General features: G+C 46.0%; 1 protein-coding gene across 3 annotated transcripts in view; it reads right to left on the bottom strand.

Annotated features, from left to right (window-relative positions):
* The window catches only part of SPDYA (speedy/RINGO cell cycle regulator family member A), a 656819-nt gene that overhangs the window by 243075 nt on the left and 394080 nt on the right, over window positions 1–19664 (bottom strand). For all 3 annotated transcript variants that reach the window (XM_078647510.1, XM_078647512.1, XM_078647511.1), the window contains one exon: window positions 16957–17042. In XM_078647510.1, coding sequence (XP_078503636.1) covers window positions 16957–17042 — 86 coding nt within the window. The remainder of the gene's footprint in view (window positions 1–16956; window positions 17043–19664) is intronic.

The raw sequence follows: 19664 nt of genomic DNA, 5'->3' as shown, positions 1-19664 counted from the left end.
TCCCGCATAGATACACTTCCCTGAATCTTAGGCGTCTGCACAGCGTTCTCGCGAGGGCTGCGATGTTGCGTGAGCCGGCCATCTTGGTGTCGTTGGATGCCACGATGGCTTTCGATACCGTGGAATGGCCATATTTATGGGCCGCACTGGCTAAGTTTGGGTTTGGACCCGGTTTTATTGGCTGGGTGCGGCTTCTCTATGAGGCCCCCCTTGCCCAAATTGTTGTGAATGGTCGTGTCTCTATTCCGTTTAGTCTTGAGAGAGGTACTCGTCAGGGTTGTCTCTTGTCGCCGCTCCTGTTTGCCTTAGCCCTCGAGCCCCTCGCTGCGTGGATCCGGTGGGAGCCCTCGATGAAGGGTATTCAGTGGTCCTCTGAGTTTGAAGATCGCATCTCGCTTTATGCAGATGACATTTTACTGTATCTGACCTCGCCCCGGAAGTCATTGATGGTTTTGTGTGATGTTTTGACCTCTTTTGGTAGAAACTCAGGCCTGATTATTAATTGGACGAAATCCTATCTATACGTTCTTTCTGGTGACGTCCCTCTTATGCCACGTAACTGTCCCATTCAGGTGACACAATCGGGGTTTAAATACCTCGTTATCTATGTTTCATTGGACCCCGCAACTCGGTATGAACAGAATCTTCTCCCGCCCATGACTAGATTGAAGCAGGACGTCGCGGGTTGGCGTAAGCTTCCGCTTTCGCCGCTTGGTCGTGCGGCCCTCTTTAAAATTATGTCTCTGCCTCGTTTTCTTTATTCTCTCCAGAACACTCTTGATATAGTTCCTGCAAGCTATTTCCGTACAGTTGAGGGTCTTCAAAGGAAGTTGATATGGGACGGTAGACCCCGTATTGCACTTGCCAAACTGACGCTCCTGTGGTATGACGGGGGTATTGCTCTCCCTGATATCAAACGTTATTATTGGGCGTCTCAATTGGGTGCCATTAATCATGGTATGTATGGTCCCGAATTGAACCCTGCTTTTGCTATGGATAGAAGGCTGTTGCCTGGGGGTAATTACTATAGGGCGCTGTATTCAAAATCGGTGGTTAAGGCTTTTTCGGGGCCTACGTAGATGGCAGTACGTATGTGGCAGGACGCAACTATTTCTATGGGATGGAAAGACCGCTTGACTCTAGCGACCCCGCTTTTTGGCTCGGATAAGCTTGGTAAATTGTGGAAGACCAAGGGTTTCGATAAGTGGGACCTCATTGGTATTAGTAAGGTGGGAGACCTCTGGGTCAAGGGTCAGGTGAAATCGTTTGAGATGTTAAAGACGGAGTTTGACTTGGGTGACACAGAGTACTTCCGCTATGTTCAAGTTCGCCATGCGTTGATGTCAGTTTTCCCAGTGGGAGGTGTAATTCCGGAATCGTCCCCGCTAGAAGATAGATTGTTGGATGGTCACGTGCCTGATAGTACTATCTCCCTTGTCTACAAAAAAATAATTAACGATAGGTCAGACGTCCTACTGCATCTCCGGGACTTGTGGACCCGTGACGGTCTCGAGTTAGATGACGAGGACTGGCAGTTTGCAATCTCCTCTCCCAAGGAGGTCGTGATTCCAGCTCGACTCCGACTGGTACAACTTAAGATCCTCCACAGGATATACGTCACGGGCCCCCGTTTGGTTCGAATGGGCTTTTCTGAGGAGGGCCTATGTAAGCAGGGGTGTGGGCAGGTGGGGACATTTCTCCATATTATTTGGGAATGTCCTGAAGTTGCTGCTTTCTGGAACGGGGTGCATGAGGTAATGAAGGAAGTGACGGGTGTTGCTCTCTTGCTGGAAGCCAGGCGCTGCTTGTTAAATGTCTGGAAACCCACGGATTATAATGCAGCCCAGACTCAGTGGGCGACCCTGGGGGCCATGATTGCCAAGCGAGATATTGCTCAGTTGTGAGGGTCCCGGAGGCCTCCTACAGTCGAAGTATGGAAGGAAAACATGGACTGGTGTATGTTCAGGGAAAAAACTGTGTATTTGGCCCGGGGCCGTCCCCGAAAATGGTGTAGGGTGTGTGGACCTTGGAATAGTTATCGTGGGGATATATGTACACCGCCTGTAGTAGATAACACTGATGTCCCACTCTCCCCCTGACCCCACATTGTGGCTATTTCATTATATGTGTATTGAGTGGGCCCATGTCTCCCCCTCCCTTTCTTTATATTGATTGCTGATTTTGTCGTGATGTCTTTTCCTTCCTCGTTTGAACTGGTACTTTGTATGACAATTTTTCTGCCTTGCTTGTTTATATTTTTTCAAATAAAAAGAAACAAAACAATAAAATAAAATTATGCTCAACTCCATATTGCATAAATACACTCCACATAAATCCAGTGTATGCCATCTAGCAACATTCCACATAACTACAATTCAGACAATGCCTCATAATACCACTCAACATAATTTTCACTCAGCAGCGCACAATTCCACGTCACACAAATTCAACTCTACACATTTCACACCACATAATTCAACAACAGACTACATAATTCAAACCAACAACACACCACATACATCCATTCTACACCACAAAATTCCACATCATGCTACAATATTTAACAGCACACCATATAAGTAAACTCCACTACATACCACTCCAAAATACCATTCTGATAATCTCACTCCAAGACACAAAATTCCACTTCAAAACACACAATCCCACTCCATGACACAAAATCCCACTCCACATAATTCCAGAACACCTTGAAACAGGTCATGCCAATTATAGCCCCCATCCTGATAAACCTGATCAACGCTCCGCTCACCACCGGATTAGTTCCCCCTAAGTGGAAAGAGGCGAGGGTCAAAGCTCTATTAAAAAAGCCCAATCTGGACCCAGCAGATCTGGGCCCCATATCCCTTCTCCCGGCCATAAGCAAGGTAACAGAGAAACACGTTAATTCAACTCTCTCCGGATTTCTCGGAAGCCATAACCTGCTCCATCCCTCCCAAACCGGTTTCCGACCACGCCAAAGTACCGAAACGGCTCTACTGGCAGTGGTAGAGGAGAGCAGGAAAATCCTGGACTCAGGAGGTTCGGCGGTCATTTTACTCCTTGACCTGAGCGCCGCTTTCGATACGGTGAATCCCTCGATTCTGATCCGGCAACTCAGGAACATAGGAGTGGATGGAAGGGTGCTCCGATGGCTATCCTCTTTTCTAGAGGGAAGAACCTATCAGGTTTTTGATGAAAATACTGTCTCCCAACCTACACACCTCCGGTGCGGGGTGCCTCAGGGCTCTCCGCTCAGCCCAACCCTTTTCAATGTTTACATGTCCCTGCTAGCAGCCAGAATAGATCCACATGGTATTCGTATAGTCACCTACACTGATGATACTCAGCTAGTGGTCGGGCTCAATCAACCCGAACAGGAAATTCATACCCTCTACTCCTGTCTAAATGACATCTCAGAACTTGCTCACTTGCACACGATTTTTGTACATAGTATCTCGCTCGTAGTGGCGATTTTTAAAAAAGATAATTTGCCTGCTTGCACATGTTTCTTGTGAAAGCTATTTTACTTGCTTGATTATCTGCTGAATTTTACTTGCCCCTCTTGCAGCCGATTAGCGCTACAGCAGGGAATACCTCAGACAGAGGCCGCCATCTTAGGAGGGAATCACCTGGTCAGCGCTCCAGTTGCTGGCCCCTCCCACCCCCGTCACTACAAAAGCTGCGCTGAGGTAGATGCACGCTGTCTAACGTGACTGTCCCCTTCCTGAGACGGAAAGCCAGAAAGTAGCTGCGAATTTTAAAATAGAACTTGCTCACTTGCACACGATTTTTGTACATAGTATCTCGCTCGTAGTGGCGATTTTTTAAAAAGATAATTTGCCTGCTTGCACATGTTTCTTGTGAAAGCTATTTTACTTGCTTGATTATCTGCTGAATTTTACTTGCCCCCCTTGCAGCCGATTAGCGCTACAGCAGGGAATACTTCAGACAGAGGCCGCCATCTTAGGAGGGAATCACCTGGTCAGAGCTCCAGTTGCTGGCCCCTCCCACCCCCGTCACTACAAAATGACTACCTCGCCGCGACCACGCAGCGGGCGCGCCAAAGATAAGCCCGTCTGCGACCAGCCGCGCCAGGCCGGCTCCAGGGACAGGGACCCCTGGCCAAAAGTTGATCTACTCAGCCAAGGAATTAAAAAAATTGGTCTCTCCGTCGTACCCCTGCCCTCCCTTAGCCTCGAACATACTGCGCCGTATCTCCATCAACGGCATTGCTAGGCATCCATATAAGGGGGAGTACATGACAGCTCGCAGAGAGTACTTATAAACTATCCTAAAATATAAAACGGATTATTTCTCTAGGAAAATACTAAACTCCCAAAACAAATCCAAGGACATCTTTAAAATAGTGGATGATCTCTGCAATAGTGACAGAACTGCTCCTCCCCAGTCACCCACCCAGGAGCTCTGTAACTCACTTAATTCTTTCTTTATGGATAAAATCACCACTATAAAAAGAGCATTCCCGACTCACCCATCTCAGAAGCGTTGGACGATATTTGTATTAACCCGTACACACTGGATGCCCTCCCCCTTATTGATTCAAATACACTATCGGAACTTTCATCTCGGGTTAAATCCGGGTCCCCCTATGACAGTTGCCCCCCATATATTCTGAAAGAGGTATGCTCAGCTATGCCTTCGAGCATCCTCCCACTCCTGAATGAGTCTCTTTCACAGGGCAAAGTTCCTGGTATGTTTAAAGATGCCATGCTCATTCCACTCCTAAAGAAACCAGGGGCTGATCCACTGGACTCTGCAAATTACAGGCCTATTTCTCTCCTCCCGTTTCTTTCCAAACTTCTCGAGGCCCACAAGTCCAGATGTCTCTCGAATTTCATAGAGCAATCGGACTTTCTAGAACCAAACCAGGCTGGGTTCCGTCCAGCACATTCTACTGAAATGGTGATCCTTGCAGTGCAGGACACCATTAGAGCCAACACAGACAAAGACATCCACCAAGCCCTGGTCCTTCTGGATCTGTCGGCCGCATTCGACACGGTTGACTATAACATCCTGTTAAACTGTGTCGAGCAGGCCGGCCTCAGGGGATCAGCGCTTGGTTGGATAGCTTCCTTCATCTCTGATCGGACGCAGTCATTGAGACTGGGCCCTTTCATAGCTCAAAAATTATCCTCATCTTGCGGAGTGCCACAGGGCTCGTCACTCTGACCACTTTTATTCAACCTATATTTGCGACCTTTACTATATTTATTAAAAACCCGGAACGTCACTATCTTTAATTATGCTGACGATTTGCAGCTAATATTCCCCCTGAATACACCTGATGCTGTCACTGAGTTTCAGGCAACGATGTCACTCATACAAAAGTGGATGAACTCAAACCACCTCAATCTTAACCCAGGCAAAACAGAATTAGTTCTGCCGGGGAAGAGCAAGCTCAGTTGGGGTCCCCACTTCTGGCCTTCACACATGGGCTCCCCGCCCATAGCCTCACAGAAAGTTAAAAGCCTGGGGGTTATACTAAATGCTGACCTTTCGCTTAAAGGACAGGTGGGAGCCATTGTTTCATCTAGTTTTTTCCAATTACGGAAAATTAGAAAAATCGCCCACCTGCTCACCCATTCAGCATTGGTACAGGCAACAATTGCCTTAGTACTCTCTCGTCTTGATTTTTCTAATGCCATCTATCTCGGGCTCCCAGTCGGCTCTCTGAAACAACTCCCGATGGTTCAAAATCAGGCGGCAAGGCTGATATGGAAACAGCCCAAATGGCAGTCAGCCCGACCAAGCCTAAAAAAACTCCACTGGTTACCAATGGCCCAAAGGATCACTTTCAAAACCGGTTGCATTGTTTTTAAAGCTCTACACGGAAAGGGCCCAAAAAGTCAGACAGCTGCTAACTGTACATAAACCACAACGCAATATACGTTCGGCCCATCTAAACCTGTTGACCATCCCCTCCTTCAAAAGGAAGAAGCAAGGAGGAAGTTGCTTTTCGTATTTAGCAGCTGCCCTCTGGAACTCCTTTCATATTTCACTCAGGAAATGCGACAGTCTCTTGATCTTTAGAAAGTCCCTGAAAACGTGGTTATTCAAGCAGACCTACGATTAGGGATCATCTGGGGGCCACAGACATTAGCGCTATGAAACCCAAGGGTGTACGCGCGCTCTACAAATAAATAATAACATAACATAACATAAAATAACTGGATGGATGACTCCCAGCTCAAACTCAATGGAGGAAAAACAGAGATTATGATTTTGGGTAACACTATCAGTTTTAATCCCAGTCTGATGTGGCCCTCTAGCATGGGTCCAGTCCCTACCCCAAAATCAGAAATTAAGAGTATGGCTGGACCAGGATCTCAGTCTCAGGACCCAAGCCAGGAAAACAGCAGTCCTTTGCTATGGCCTACTTAGAATGGCACAAAAGGTCCTGCCCCTCCTTCCCCCGGCGGCGAAGAAAGTACTGGTCCAATCACTAATACTCTCCAGATTGGACTACGGGAACGCACTGTACCTAGGCACTCCCATTTCCGCAGTCAGGAAACTTCAAACCGTTTAAAACAGTGCAGCAAGACTGCTGACGGGATCCTCCAACAGGCTGTCGGCCAGACCGGCCCTTCGCACCCTCCACTGGCTCCCAGTTCAAGAGCGGATCAGGTTTAAGGCTTTGTGCCTGGTACACAAAGCATGGCAAGGACTCAGCCCACCCACGATCTCCACTATGATTCGTCCCTAAAAAGCCAGTCGGAACCTTCAATCAGATGATCTACATCTGGCAGAATCCCTAAGATCAAGAGATCCAGGAGTGGTGGCAGACTTTTCTCACATAATGCCTCCAAACTCTGGAATTCCCTGCCTCTCCACCTCTGCGTAATTCCGGACCACATGGCTTTCCGTAAGCAACTAAAGACCTTGCTCTTTCCCTAGTCCCTATGGCCCCCTGTGTCGGTGACTTAGCCCTGGGAGGCCTCCGGGTAGCCTGCGCTCTATAAATGCTCTTCCATTCCATTCCAGCACACTCAATACCACACACTTACTATCCACATAATTACACTGCACACCATGCCGCATTATTTCACTACACAGATCCAATCCACACAACACATTTCTGCAACTAACAATTCCAAATCAAACCATATATGACTTGCATATATGCAAATGCACATATTGCAAAACCATACATTGCAAATGCTGGTTTACCTTCCAGTGCGTCCCAGCAGACACTGTTCCTGGAGGGAGCTGCAATCCTTCTCCTGCCCCTATCAGCTCTCCTCTGTGCTGCCTCCTGCTCGCTGTGGGGCCCCTACCCCGATCCTTTTTCCGGGCCTGGCTCTTGGCTCTGACTGAAGAGAAACAATGTAAATTGTTACTTTGTTTCTCTTCAGTCCTGTGTCGGCGCAGGAGCTCACGGTAGGCTCACACTGCAGCTGCTGCTTTAGAGGGTGAGAGGCTTGCTTTAGAGCATGCCTCTCTCTCACAGCTCTCACCGAAGAGTCTTCACTCACTGAAGACTGGGGGCCCCCGCACCCTGGGGGCTGCGGGGGTGTTTGTTATGCTCCTGTTTCAGGGGATAGGTCAAACGGTTTGGAAGGCCTAGGAGTATGTTTGAAGGGAAACCCGGCAGTTGGGTGTCCAGGTGTTTGTCAATATCATTGAGTACCTGCACCCAAAACTGTTGGATTTGGGGGCACTCCCACAGGATACCCAGACTGCGACATTACCACTCATTCCTATAACCCACAAGTCGTTACGACTTGCTAAAGGGGGCACAATGTTGGACTGTTGCTGGATTTTTAGGTCCAACACCTTCCCTACTGTTGCGTTGACTAGAGTTGAAATTGTAATTTATAGTATTCCAAAGTCCAGCGCCCTCTAAAGCAAGTCGTTGTAATGACTTGCGCGCTAAAGTAACGCGTGCTAAAGTCTCAGTCAGGGTAGTAACTGCGCTATAAAGGCATATGCATACAGGGTTCCGTCATACAACCCCTTTTGCCTTTTTCCTTTCTCAACTTACTTTTCCTTTCTCTCCTCTTTCTTGATTTTCCTGTCTCTACTTTTTTCTTCTTCTTTGATTCCTTTCTTTCAGTCTTCTCTTCTTTCTTAATCTTTTCTCCTGTTAATTTTTCTCTGCCTTTCTCTTTCTTGTTATATTTACTTTCCCTTTCTTTTTTCCCTTCTTCCTCTATTGCTGTCCTTTTATCAATGTCTCATTTCTCTGTCTTTCTTATTTTCTTTTGTCTTCTTCTCTTTTCTACCTTTTCTTTCACTTATATTTCCTTTTCTTACTTTCCATGCTTTAACATTTTCTTTCTCTTGCCATCTTTCTTTCCTTTGTCATGCTTTTCCATCCTTCTTTTTATACGTTTTACTTTTTCATGCTTTCTTCTTCACCTTTCATTCATTGTTTTCTCTGTTTCTTTCATTTTCTTCTTAATTTCTCTTTCTTTCTTCTTTTTTTGTGCTTATTTCTCGGTTTATTTTTTCCTCATTCTTCCTCTCATTTTGTTCCTTCTTTCCCTGTCTTTCTCTACTTCTGTCTTACTTTTTTTCCTTTCTTTCTCTTGCTTTCTTCTCTCATTCTTTCCTTTGTCTTTTCTTCTGTCCTTTCTTCCTCTCACGTGCTCTCTCTGTCAAGAGCAAATTAACAAAACTTAATCTCAGGAACCCCAAATGTAAACCTTTTGCAATACACCGTCTGTGTCAATAACACTCCCTTTGGCAGAATTTGGGTACCCTAGGGGAAGAGTATACGTTATTCGGCATCTGTGTACATTTATCGAATCCCTATCTTAGGCAATAGCTCACAGCAGTTTTAAATGAACAGAAGTACCTCTTGCTATAAGAAAGATTGGCAGTGGCGGCTGGAGATATTTGAAAGTGGTGAGGCGTAAAAGTTTGTTATGACTTGATGTAGTGAGCAACGCAGCCAGCTTAGTTGACAAACGTGGGATCCAGGCTGGATCCTCCTCCAGGAGAAAAAAATTGAAAAAAGATCCACACATCTTCAACCACCTATCTATTCTCTTCAGCACTCTCTTTTCACTCACCCCTGAATGCACTTCCTTGCATCTCCCTCACTTACACTGCACTCACTCACATCTAAGCAATTAATTTTACTTTTGCCCTCTAAATATTTTCCCATCTGTGCACCTCTTTCACACATATTTTCACAAAATTGCAAATACAACTGGAAGGCATGACCATTGTTCTGTGTGCTCTGCAGAGAGGCCAACCCACTGACAGGCACTTTGCTTTGGCTTCAGGGTCAGCACCAGAGCTCTCAATCAAAGCCCCTCATAAGCACTTGCCCAGCTCAAAGTATGAATGGAAAAAAATACAGAAAGGAACACAATATGATTAAATAGCTAACTCTCGAGGGAGTCAAGATTAAGTAAAACTTGAAATAAGAGAGTAACTAAATTGCTGACATGCATTGCTTTAACATTTTTAACACTCATTGTTCATAAATAAATTCGTGTTTTTGGCATTAATGTTGTTAAGGGCATGAAGATCGGGACAGTTTTAATGTCATACAGCAGATAAGGAATGCGTTACTTACCTGTAACTGCAGTTATCCAGTATTGGTATCTTTCATAGATTCACATGCCTGAATCATTCCCCGTCGTTGGGATGGGAGTCCCCGGTACATAAATAAAGTAATGTCTCATTAGACATATAGAGTAATAGGCCAAGGGCCTCACATTAGTAACATATCCATGTCCTTTTGTAAAAAGGGCCAAACTTCAGAGAAGAGCCAATCAGCTATCACCACCCTCTGGAACCTTCCTGGAAGGAGCTCTAGTCCCTCAGAATTTCATAAGTACAGTGCTAAGCAGTTGCATTACTGAGAGGACTAGGAGAGCCTTTCCAGGGGAGGTGGGTGGGTTGCATGTTAATCTATCAAAGATACCAATAGTGGATAACTGCAGTTACAGGTAAGTAACACATTCCTTATCCAGTATTAGTGTATCTTTCATAGATTCACATGCCTGAATCAGAGTAGTAAGCAATGGTAAGCACATTTCTGATGGTACAGTATCACAAATTCACCAGATAATAACATATCAATGTGAAACATAGAAAGTACCAAAATGCAATGAAAGAGAACAGTAAGGAACACAATAGAGAAATGTGCGTACAGAAGAAAGAATGGTGGGATGAAGAGAAAAGGCTCACCTCTAATGAAATAGATGACGGAGCACAGCCTGTCCCACTGCCGCATCCTTCATGAGTTCTGTATCCAAGCAGTAATACTTGGTAAATGTATGCGGGGTCTTCCATGTTGCCGCTCTGCAGATGTCTGTAATGGGCACTCCTGCAAAGAGTGCCGTGAAGGTAGAAATTGACCTAGTGGAATGGGCTTGAACCTTGGAACGCAGGGGTTGCCCCGTTTGCTGGTGATAGAACATAATAGCTGCAGAGATCCATCGAGAGATACTTTGCTTAGTGAGCCTAAGACCTTTCCTAGGTCGACTGAAAGCCACAAAGAGTTGGTTGGATTTCCGAAATGTCTTTGACCTGTCAATGTAAAATTTAAGGCAGCGTTTAAGGTCAAGAGAATGTAGAGCTCTTTCTGCCGCCGTTTGAGGATTTGGAAAAAAGGATCTCAATACTATAGGTTCGTTGAGATGAAAGTCTGACGGGACCGTAGGCATACATTTAGGATTAGTTCAAAGTATGACCCTGTCGTGTTTGAATTGAAGGAAATGGTCTTGAATTGAAAATGCATGAAGTTCATTTACTCGCCTTGCCGAGGTTAGGGCGAGAAGGAGCGTCGTTTTCCAGGAGAGATACTTAAGATCAGCTCTGTGTATCGGCTCATAAGCTGGGCAAGAACTGTGTTAAGTTGCCAAGTGGGACGTAAAGTCTTTACAGGAGGGAATGTCCTGAATAGGCCTTTAAGAAACTGTTTAATCAACCTGCTAGGCCAAAGAGAAGGGCCTGCTGAGGATCTTCTGAAACGGGATATTGCTGCCAGGTTAACTTTAATGGAAGCGTGTGCAAGACCTGAATTCGCCAGATGGAGGAGGTAAGGCAATATTTGTTCCGGAGAAGATGAAAGAGGGTGTATCTTTTTCGAATTGCACCAGATGCAGAACCTCTTCCATTTTAAGGAATATGTTTTGTTGGTACTGTCGGCTCGAGCCCGAGCCAGAACTGCCCTGCAGTCCGGAGGAATGTCTAGGCCATGGAATTCTCTGAACTCAGGAGCCAAGCCGATAATTTGAGTGATGCTGGATCCGGATGTTGGACTTGTTGCTGGCTCATTGTGAGAAGAGAGGGAAACGGTTTCAATGGGATCAGCAGTTCCAGGGAGAGAAGATGAAGCTCCGTGAACCAGTGCTGGCACGGCCATGCTGGAGCTATCAAGATGAGAGTGCAAGGTTCTGCTTTCAACTTCCTGAGGACCTTGGGAATCAGGGGAAATGGAGGAAAAGCGCACGCAAAGACGTTGAACCATGCGATCGACAAGGCATCCCCTAGAGATCCCTTTTGGGGACGCCAGCTTGTGAAGTGTTCGCATTTGGCGTTCTGCTTGGTAGCAGATAGGTCCAGGTGAGGGGTGCCCCATTGGGAGAAAATGCGGTTGAGAGTCCGTTGAATCAACTCCCATTCATGGCACATTGTTTGTTGTCTGCTTAGTGAGTCAGCGTAAACATTGTCTGTTCCTGGGACGTACTCTGCCCGAAAATGTTGTGATGAAGCAACCAGTCCCAGATATTTTATGACTTATGAGAGAGTGTCAGAGAATGAGTCCCTCCCTGGTTGTGTAGATAGTGCATTGTCGTGGTATTGTCCATCCGCAGAAGCACTAGAGAATGTTTGATCCTTGGAAGGAATGCCAGAAGAGCTAGATAGACAGCTCGCAGCTCGAGGACATTTATGTGAAGTTTCCGTTCGGAAAGGGACCACTTTCCGCTGATCTGGAGTTCTTGAAGGAAAGCTCCCCAACCTTCCAGGGACGCATCTGTTGTGATGGTATGTGGAGAAGCTGGAAGCAAGAAAGTTAAGCCTTGAGAAAGGTTCTGAGGGCGAATCCACCACCTTAGAGCCTTGACCATCTGAGGGGTCACTCGGATGACATTGTCGAATGACCCTGTACATTGGACCCATTGAACCAATAGCGCCTCTTGAAGAGGGCGCATGTGGAGGCGACAGTGCGGAACCAGTAGAATACAGGAAGACATCATCCCGAGCAGGGATTTGAAAAGGCGCACTGTGAGAGAATTTTTGGATCTTATGCGATTTGCCAAGGAAAAAAGTCTGTCTCGTCGCTCTTGTGAGGGAAAAGCTTTCTTCTGGTTCATCTCGAGAGTAGCACCCAGGAAAGTTATATGCTGGGAAGGCTGGAGGACAGACTTGTCCTGATTGAGAGTGAGCCTCAAGCGATCGAAAAGCTGTTGACAGGCGTCGGAAGACCTGGTCGCGCCTTCTAGAGAAGGTGCCTTGACGAGCCAGTCGTCCAGATATGGGTAGACTTGATGGTGTTGCTGTCTGAGATATGCGGCCACCAGAGAAAGGCATTTCGTAAAAATGCGTGCCGCCGATTTGAGTCCGAAAGGCAGGACCCGAAATTGGTAGTGCTTGCCCGCCACAGCAAACCTCAGGAACTTTTTGTGATTCCTGTGGATAGGGACGTGAAAATAGGCGTCTTGAAAATCTAAGGACACCATGCAGTTGTTTGCATTGAGAAGTTGCAGCACCTCTTGAATGGTAACCATGAGAAACAACTGCTTCTTTAAAAATTTGTTGAGACTTCTCACATCTAGGATAGGCCTCCATTTCTTCACTTCTTTCCACACCAGGAAAAAACGAGAGTAAAACCCCTTCCCCCGTTGACGAGGAGGAACTCTTTCTATAGCTCCCTTCCGGACCATCAGTAAAATCTCCAGGAGTAGAAGACGTAAGTTCTTGTGAACCATAGGTCGGGAAGGGGTTTGAGGAGGAATTTGTATGAACTCCAGCGAGTGTCCAAATTGAACCAGCTGGAGGACCCAGTGGTCTGTTGTTATCTTTTTCCAATTGTGTAGGAAATGAGAAATTCTTCCTTCAACTCTGGAGGGTGGAAAGGAAGTGGAGACCAGTGGCAGTGAAGAGTCATTGGCGCAGAGCGGCGTCTTTCTGTTGACCACCTTTTCCTCGAAAGGAGGACATAGTGTAAGACAACTGTTGTTGCTGTTGACGCTGCTGGTACTGTGGCCGTTATTGCTGATTGGAAGAATAGGAAGATCGGTAGTGCTGGTAGTCTCCTCTCGTAGAAGACTGTCCCCTTCCTCTTGAGCCACGAAAAGGAGGGTTTTTTAATTGAAGGGTACCCAAAGCTCTAGCTGTATCGGTATCCTTTTTTATGCCCTGAAGAGTGTCATCGATACGTGTGCCGAAAAGAAGCTGACCGTCGTAGGGCATGTCAAGAACTTTAGTTTGTACTTCCAGTCGGAATGCCGTCGTCTTTAGCCAACCTTGGTGCCGTAGTACCGCAGCACCGGCCAGTTGGCGAAAACCAGTAGAGGCGATATCCATCGCACAATCGATGATCTCGGACGCCGAACGTTCGCCCTCCAGCAAGATCTTTTTTGCTTCTTCCTTTGAATCGTCCGGCAAGGCCCCAAGATATGGGGCAATGTCTGCCCAAATCTGTCTGGTATAGCGTCCTAACAGTGCCAAGGAGTTGGAAGCAGGCACTGTTAATGCTGACATGGACAAAAACGTTTCCCAATATTATCAAGCCGTCTACCTTCCTTATCTGGAGGAGCAGTCAGCAGTGCGGAAGGATTTTTAGATTTCCGCTGAGCGGCCTGTGTGATGACTGAGTCAGGTTTGGGGTGTCCGGTCAGGTATGCTGGAGTGGTGTCCGGAGCCCTGTATTTCTTGTCCAGCCGAGGTAGCACCGGGGGTAGAGAAGAAGGGTTGTGCATAATCTTTACGCACTGATCCCATATGTAGTCAACAATAGGTATAGACCTGACAGATTTTTTGCACGGTTCCTTAAAGTCATAAAGGAAGCAATCCTGTTGGTGGGAAGGCATAGGTATCTGGAAGCGCTGTGCCGCTCTCTCTAGTATGTTATGGAAACCCCCGATATCCTAAGGAGGCGAGTGAGCTTGAGTAGGCACCGGGGATACTGGACAGGGAATTACGTGTCCATCCCACTCATCATGTGTTGATTGGGAATCGTTAATTTCCCCTTCCTCATGTGGATCCTTCTCCTCATCATCAGTGGAAGGTGGAGGCTGTGAAGTGGAAGGCCCAGGCTGTAAAATCAGGGGCGAAGGCCTGGGTCTTGGTGGAGGAGCGGCTACTGGAGGAAGTGGAAACGTAGCCTAAGTTGGAAACCTCTGCTTATAATCAGTGATTAGAAATTGGAGGTCAGAAACCAGGGACGCAGGTAGGCAAACCATAGGAGGTGGAGGCGGATGGCACTCTTCAAGATAATCCAACTGGTCCTCCTGCTCTTGGTCATCGTAGTCCGATCTGTCGTGGTACTTGACGTGAAGTTCAGATGGGCTTATTGCAGTTCTGAACATACTGCTATCGTCAGAATCTTCCTCCTCCAGGAGGTGAGTAGGTGGCAAAGGTTGGACCCTACTAGGAAAAGTCAAGGCCGGTGTCAGCGTGTATTAAGTAATCTTGAGGTGGACATAAGCACTGTGTAGCTGGGGTTCTGTTGTCATCAACGAGCCCGTCGACGGAGTAGTCGTCGACGGCGAAACGACGGCGGGCACCACCGGTGGTAACGGCGACGGAGCTGTCTTAGATGGTGTTGGCGTCATCGATGGGGGTCCTCGTCGATGACAGGGTAGACATCGACGGAACAGTCTTCGTCAACGTAGGCATTGACACGCTCGCCGGCGATCTTAGTGTCGACGACGATTTCTTCATTTTTATCGTCGACGAGATAGACCTACCAGCCGTCGACGATGAAGTTGTCGTCGTCGACGTGGATAAAGTTGAAGACGCGACAGAAGTTGAGACTGTCGTCGTCGAGGTTACAGTCAAAGATGTAGATGGAGATTTCCTCGTCGTTGAAGCCACTGTCGACGAGGCCATCGTCGATGAGGTGGAAACAGGCTTCTTGAAGGTGTGAAGAACCTCCTGAGGAGAAACCTTTGCCGGCAGAGCCTTAGGATGTGCATTTGAAGACTTTTTGAGCATCTTCTTTTGAGGTGGCTGCGATGAAAGTCCTGGAGAGGCCACTCTAGATCTTTTCTGAGAGGAATGTAAAGACTTGGAGGAACATTCATTCTCCTCCAAAGACACAGCTTGGTCTTTATCTTTAAGCCTCTGCAGCCAAATTAAGAGGTGTCCCTCCCTGTCTTTGAGGGCTTTTGAAGAAAAGGTACGACATACCTTACAGTCCTTTGAAGAGTGATCTGGATAAAGGCAGTAGAGACAGTCCTATCTGCTATGAAGAACCTAAGAACTCCACACAGATGAAGGGATTTTGAAGAAAAGAGCACTGGAAATCCAGAAAACAAGGAAAGCTGAGCGGTGCTCAGTGGAGACTCCCTTAGCACGACGTGCGGTAGAAAATCTGAGGGACTAGAGCTCCTTCCAGGAAGGTTCCAGAGGGTGGTGATAGCTGATTGGCTCTTCTCCGAAGTTTGGTCCTTTTTACAAAAGGACATGAATATGTTCCTAATGTGAGGCCCTTATCATATTACTCTATATGTCTAATGAGACATTACTTTATTTATGTACCGGGGACTCCCATCCCGACGACGGGGATGATTCAGGCATGTGAATCTATGAAAGATACCCTAATACTGGATAACTGTCTGTTATATGCACATATCTCTGCTTTGCCCTTGACTTGGGTATTTGGATCAACTTCACAAGGGAACAAGTGGCCTGCTCGTCTTTTGCATTCATTTCATGGGGCAACAAAATGCTGCAGCTCCACTTCTAACGGAGTAAGTGACCTGCAGCCAGGGCCTGGGGTGTCACAGTGGGGGAGGTTAGCATGGCAAGGGGGTCTCAAAACAACATATTAGAAGATTAGCATTCAAACACTTGCCATTATCACACGTGCACGGTCCACTCCAACGTGTGATGAATGGGAAAGGGTGGGATCTATGCCTGTGAATGACAAACGCTACTCTCACGCAAGGAGGGAGACTCCTACAGAAAATAGTGCCATGGCAATGATTCATTATGGAGGGCTTTCGAACAACAGTAAGCCCTGCGTTGTGCGTCCCAGTTCAGAAAGTTCATTTACTGCCTGGCTTCCGTCTCCTGATTCAGACTGAGGCAGGGCAGCAGGCAGCCTCGGACACATAGCCCAGACTTAAATACATTGATTTGTTCAGAAATACAATCGTATCTCTAGATAAATTGGTCTATTTAATAGCTGCGCAGGAATGTGAAGGAAATCATTTCAGGGGGGCATAGCCACAGAGCTCTAATGGAGAATCCGCCCCTGAAGATTGGAGAACCCTACTCTAAAGAATCAACCCTTCTTCTTGAAGGAACCTGATAAGCCTTTTTTTATATTCATTAGCCAGTCAGCCCTATTATGAATTAAGAAATTGACCTCCACTCCCTGGTTTACTGTGTAGTGAGTCACTCCTAGCCCAGACCCGGTACCACTGCATCTGCAGCACTGTTGATGGCTATGCTCCGTCATAAGCTAAGGCCTCCTCACGGGAGCCTGGTCACCTTTACAATAAGGAGCAGGTGGAGGATGGTACTAAATTCCAATTGTCTGTGCAGTCACCAAATTTCCTCCCAAAAGTCATGATTATGACCAAAACTACTACTGTGCCATGTACAGTAACTGACAGGTTATACCACAGACGTGATTCTTGCCTTTGGGATAGCAACAGTTTGAAGAGTAATATGTAACATAAGCTGAAATAAATGTGTTCATTTGTTCCCAATGTTAGCCTCTCACTATATACTGCTTTCCTCGATTTTGTCAATGTTGAACATTATGACTAAGCAGCAATTGAAAATATAGCACGTACTTACAAAGCAACAAAGAAATTCATTCTGCTGTGCTCACTTATGCTAAATCCAGCTCTTTTGAAATAGACAAAGGTCATCGCCAATAGATACTGTCAAAAGAGGGGACAATTTCAAACGTTACTCTCATTGAGCACCACCATGTTATACACACAACTAAATAAAATGACAATGTTCATTTTACCAAAGGTAGGATGGTAACTGTCACTGAAAAGGCTGTAATCAATTCTACAATAAAATGCCTCATAGATATACCTACATTAATAGGCCTCACGGCCTATGCACAATTTAACATAGCATGTATTCGCATCTTTTCCTAGTTTATAGATACTGCACAAACTCTAATTAAGTAAAATTGCATTTTTATTTACACTACATGTTTACATTTACAGTGTTTCTACAGTTTGTGATAAAAACAAGTTGCTTCATTTGCTGTTAAGTGCATTTTTAAGGTAAACGGGAAGTTTCAGAGTTTGATTCACGTTCTTTGGAGACTCAACAAACTTAAAATACCTACTGTGGTAACTTCAATCTAGCATTGTTTAATGCTTCCATTATGTTATATTCTTTTATCTTTACCAAGCATCTAATGCAGTGCAAAGGCACTTTTTTGTGTTGCATTGTTCAAGCTATTTAAGTAGAGAACGTTAAGCTGCTGTTAGGGGACGGCTCGATGGCAGAAGTGATGCAGCACTGCCTCTGCTGCTTTACAACTTCATCAATAAAACTTGGAGCTCATCACATCTGAAGATAAGCTCCAGGGACACTGAAAGGTAAACGATAAGGAGTCATTGCATTGGGCTCAAGTACAATGAGAAATAAGAGCGCAATTGCTCCTTGATCAAAAAGCATTGACAACGCCAATAGGTCTTACCTATGCAACATTTATTTGGATTTGTTAACGCTTTTTAGCCATTTTATACAATACCACCACTGCTGTGTATTGTATAGTATAGTATGGTATGATATGGTTGACATGGCCTGCCTTTGTATAGTATGGTATGGTATGGCCTGTAATTGTATGGTATGGCCTGTTGTTAGAAGATGGTTTATTGGTTGAGTGGGTGAAACCGTACTCAAGCAACAGCCACACTCTTTTTCAAGGTAAACCACAAAAAGTCACTAAATTAACCCGTATTTACCCCTGGGGTACCTTGGCACAGAAGCCGTCAAGCTTAACTTAGAGGCAATGTGTAAGGTATTTATGCAGCACTTAAACAGTAATAAAGCAAAAACACAACAGAAAAAAAATCCCACAAAAATAGAGTAAACTTTAATAAATTATTTAACACCAAAATGACAAAAATCCAATCAGTAGATGTAGATGTAGAGTTATATATTTTGAAAGTTTAAAGTAAAAAATAGATCATAAGGTCAAAGTGCCATCCGTGAACATCTAGTCGCAAAAGACCGAGGCAAAGTCGAAGGTTATTGCCAACTGTGATAAAGCGCGTTTCAGATACACAAAGTGGACTGGACAAGGTCTCTCCTCACCTTTGGAATTAGAAGAATTAAAAAAAATATATCTAAGAAGGTAAAGTTCAGTGGGCAAGGCAGCTTGCGGTGTCCGAGGAGGAGGCATTGTTGTCAGGGAGCCGCTGGATGACGCCGCAGTGAAGATTTCTACGTTCAGACTTAGTTTCTTTTTGGGAAGTCGAAAATCTCCAGCGGGACGAAGCGGCAGGCTGTAGTCATTGAGGGCTCTACAAGAACGGATACACCTTCTGCAAGGAGCAGCTGAACAGGATTTGCTCCTGTGGAAAAGAATGTTGCTGCAAAGTCAGGCCAATCGGCGATGCACCCTAGGCAGATCGGTGAGCAGGTAGGTCCCAGTCTCCTCTCTGTTCTCATGGCACTTTATGGCTGAAAATTTTCGAAGTTCCAAGTTTTGGATTTGAACTATTTGTACAACTTTAGCACCCCCTTCAAGGGTCCAGGACTAGAGGGGCACCACTTGAAGAGTCAAGCAGGGTCCAGGTGCAGATTCAAGATGGTTGGAGCCTTTTCTTTCCTTTTCTTTCCCTGAAGCTCTGATCAGGGAGCTAGCCAACTAGCCCTTGGAGTCACTCTGGAAGTCCTTGGTTCAAGCAGTGGAGCAGGTCTCACGCACCAGGACAGTCCTCTCAGGGCACATGGTATGCCTCAGGCAGAAGGGCAGTCCTCTTAGTGCAGCAGCAGGGCAGTCCTTCTTAGTACACAGCAGGCCACAGGCAGCAGGGTAATCCTCTGACAGTCCACAGCAGGCCCAGAAGGGAACTGAATAGTGGGTATGAAAACAAGTTACTTACCTGTAACTTTAGTTCTCCAGTATTGCCTGAATCATTCCCCGTAGTCGAGACGGGAGTCTCCGGTACATAAAAAAGCAATGCTTAGTAGTATAGCAAACTGAAAAGAGGCCTAGGCCCATTTCCCTTTTGCAACCCATAGCCTTTGTTATGTAAAAAAGGCCCAAGCTTTTCCCTGAACCAATCAGAGCTCCTCACCCTCTAGAACACTCCTGAGAAAACCTTCTGCCCCTCAGATTTTCACGCACTTGTGCATAAAGAACACTTGTGGTGCTAAATCCGAGGTGAGCCTCTCAGGGGAGGAGGGTGGGTGCATTTGAATCTAAGAAAGCTTCCAATACTGGAGAACTAAAGTTACAGGTAAGTAACTTGTTTTCTTACTGCAGTATTGGAACTTTCATAGATTCACATGCCTGAATCAGAATAGCA

The sequence above is a fragment of the Lissotriton helveticus genome, chromosome 6 (assembly GCF_964261635.1).
Source record: "Lissotriton helveticus chromosome 6, aLisHel1.1, whole genome shotgun sequence".
NCBI classification, from domain to species: Eukaryota; Metazoa; Chordata; class Amphibia; order Caudata; family Salamandridae; genus Lissotriton; species Lissotriton helveticus.
Note: the sequence above shows the minus strand (reverse complement) of the source record. Positions and strands in the feature narration are given on the sequence as shown.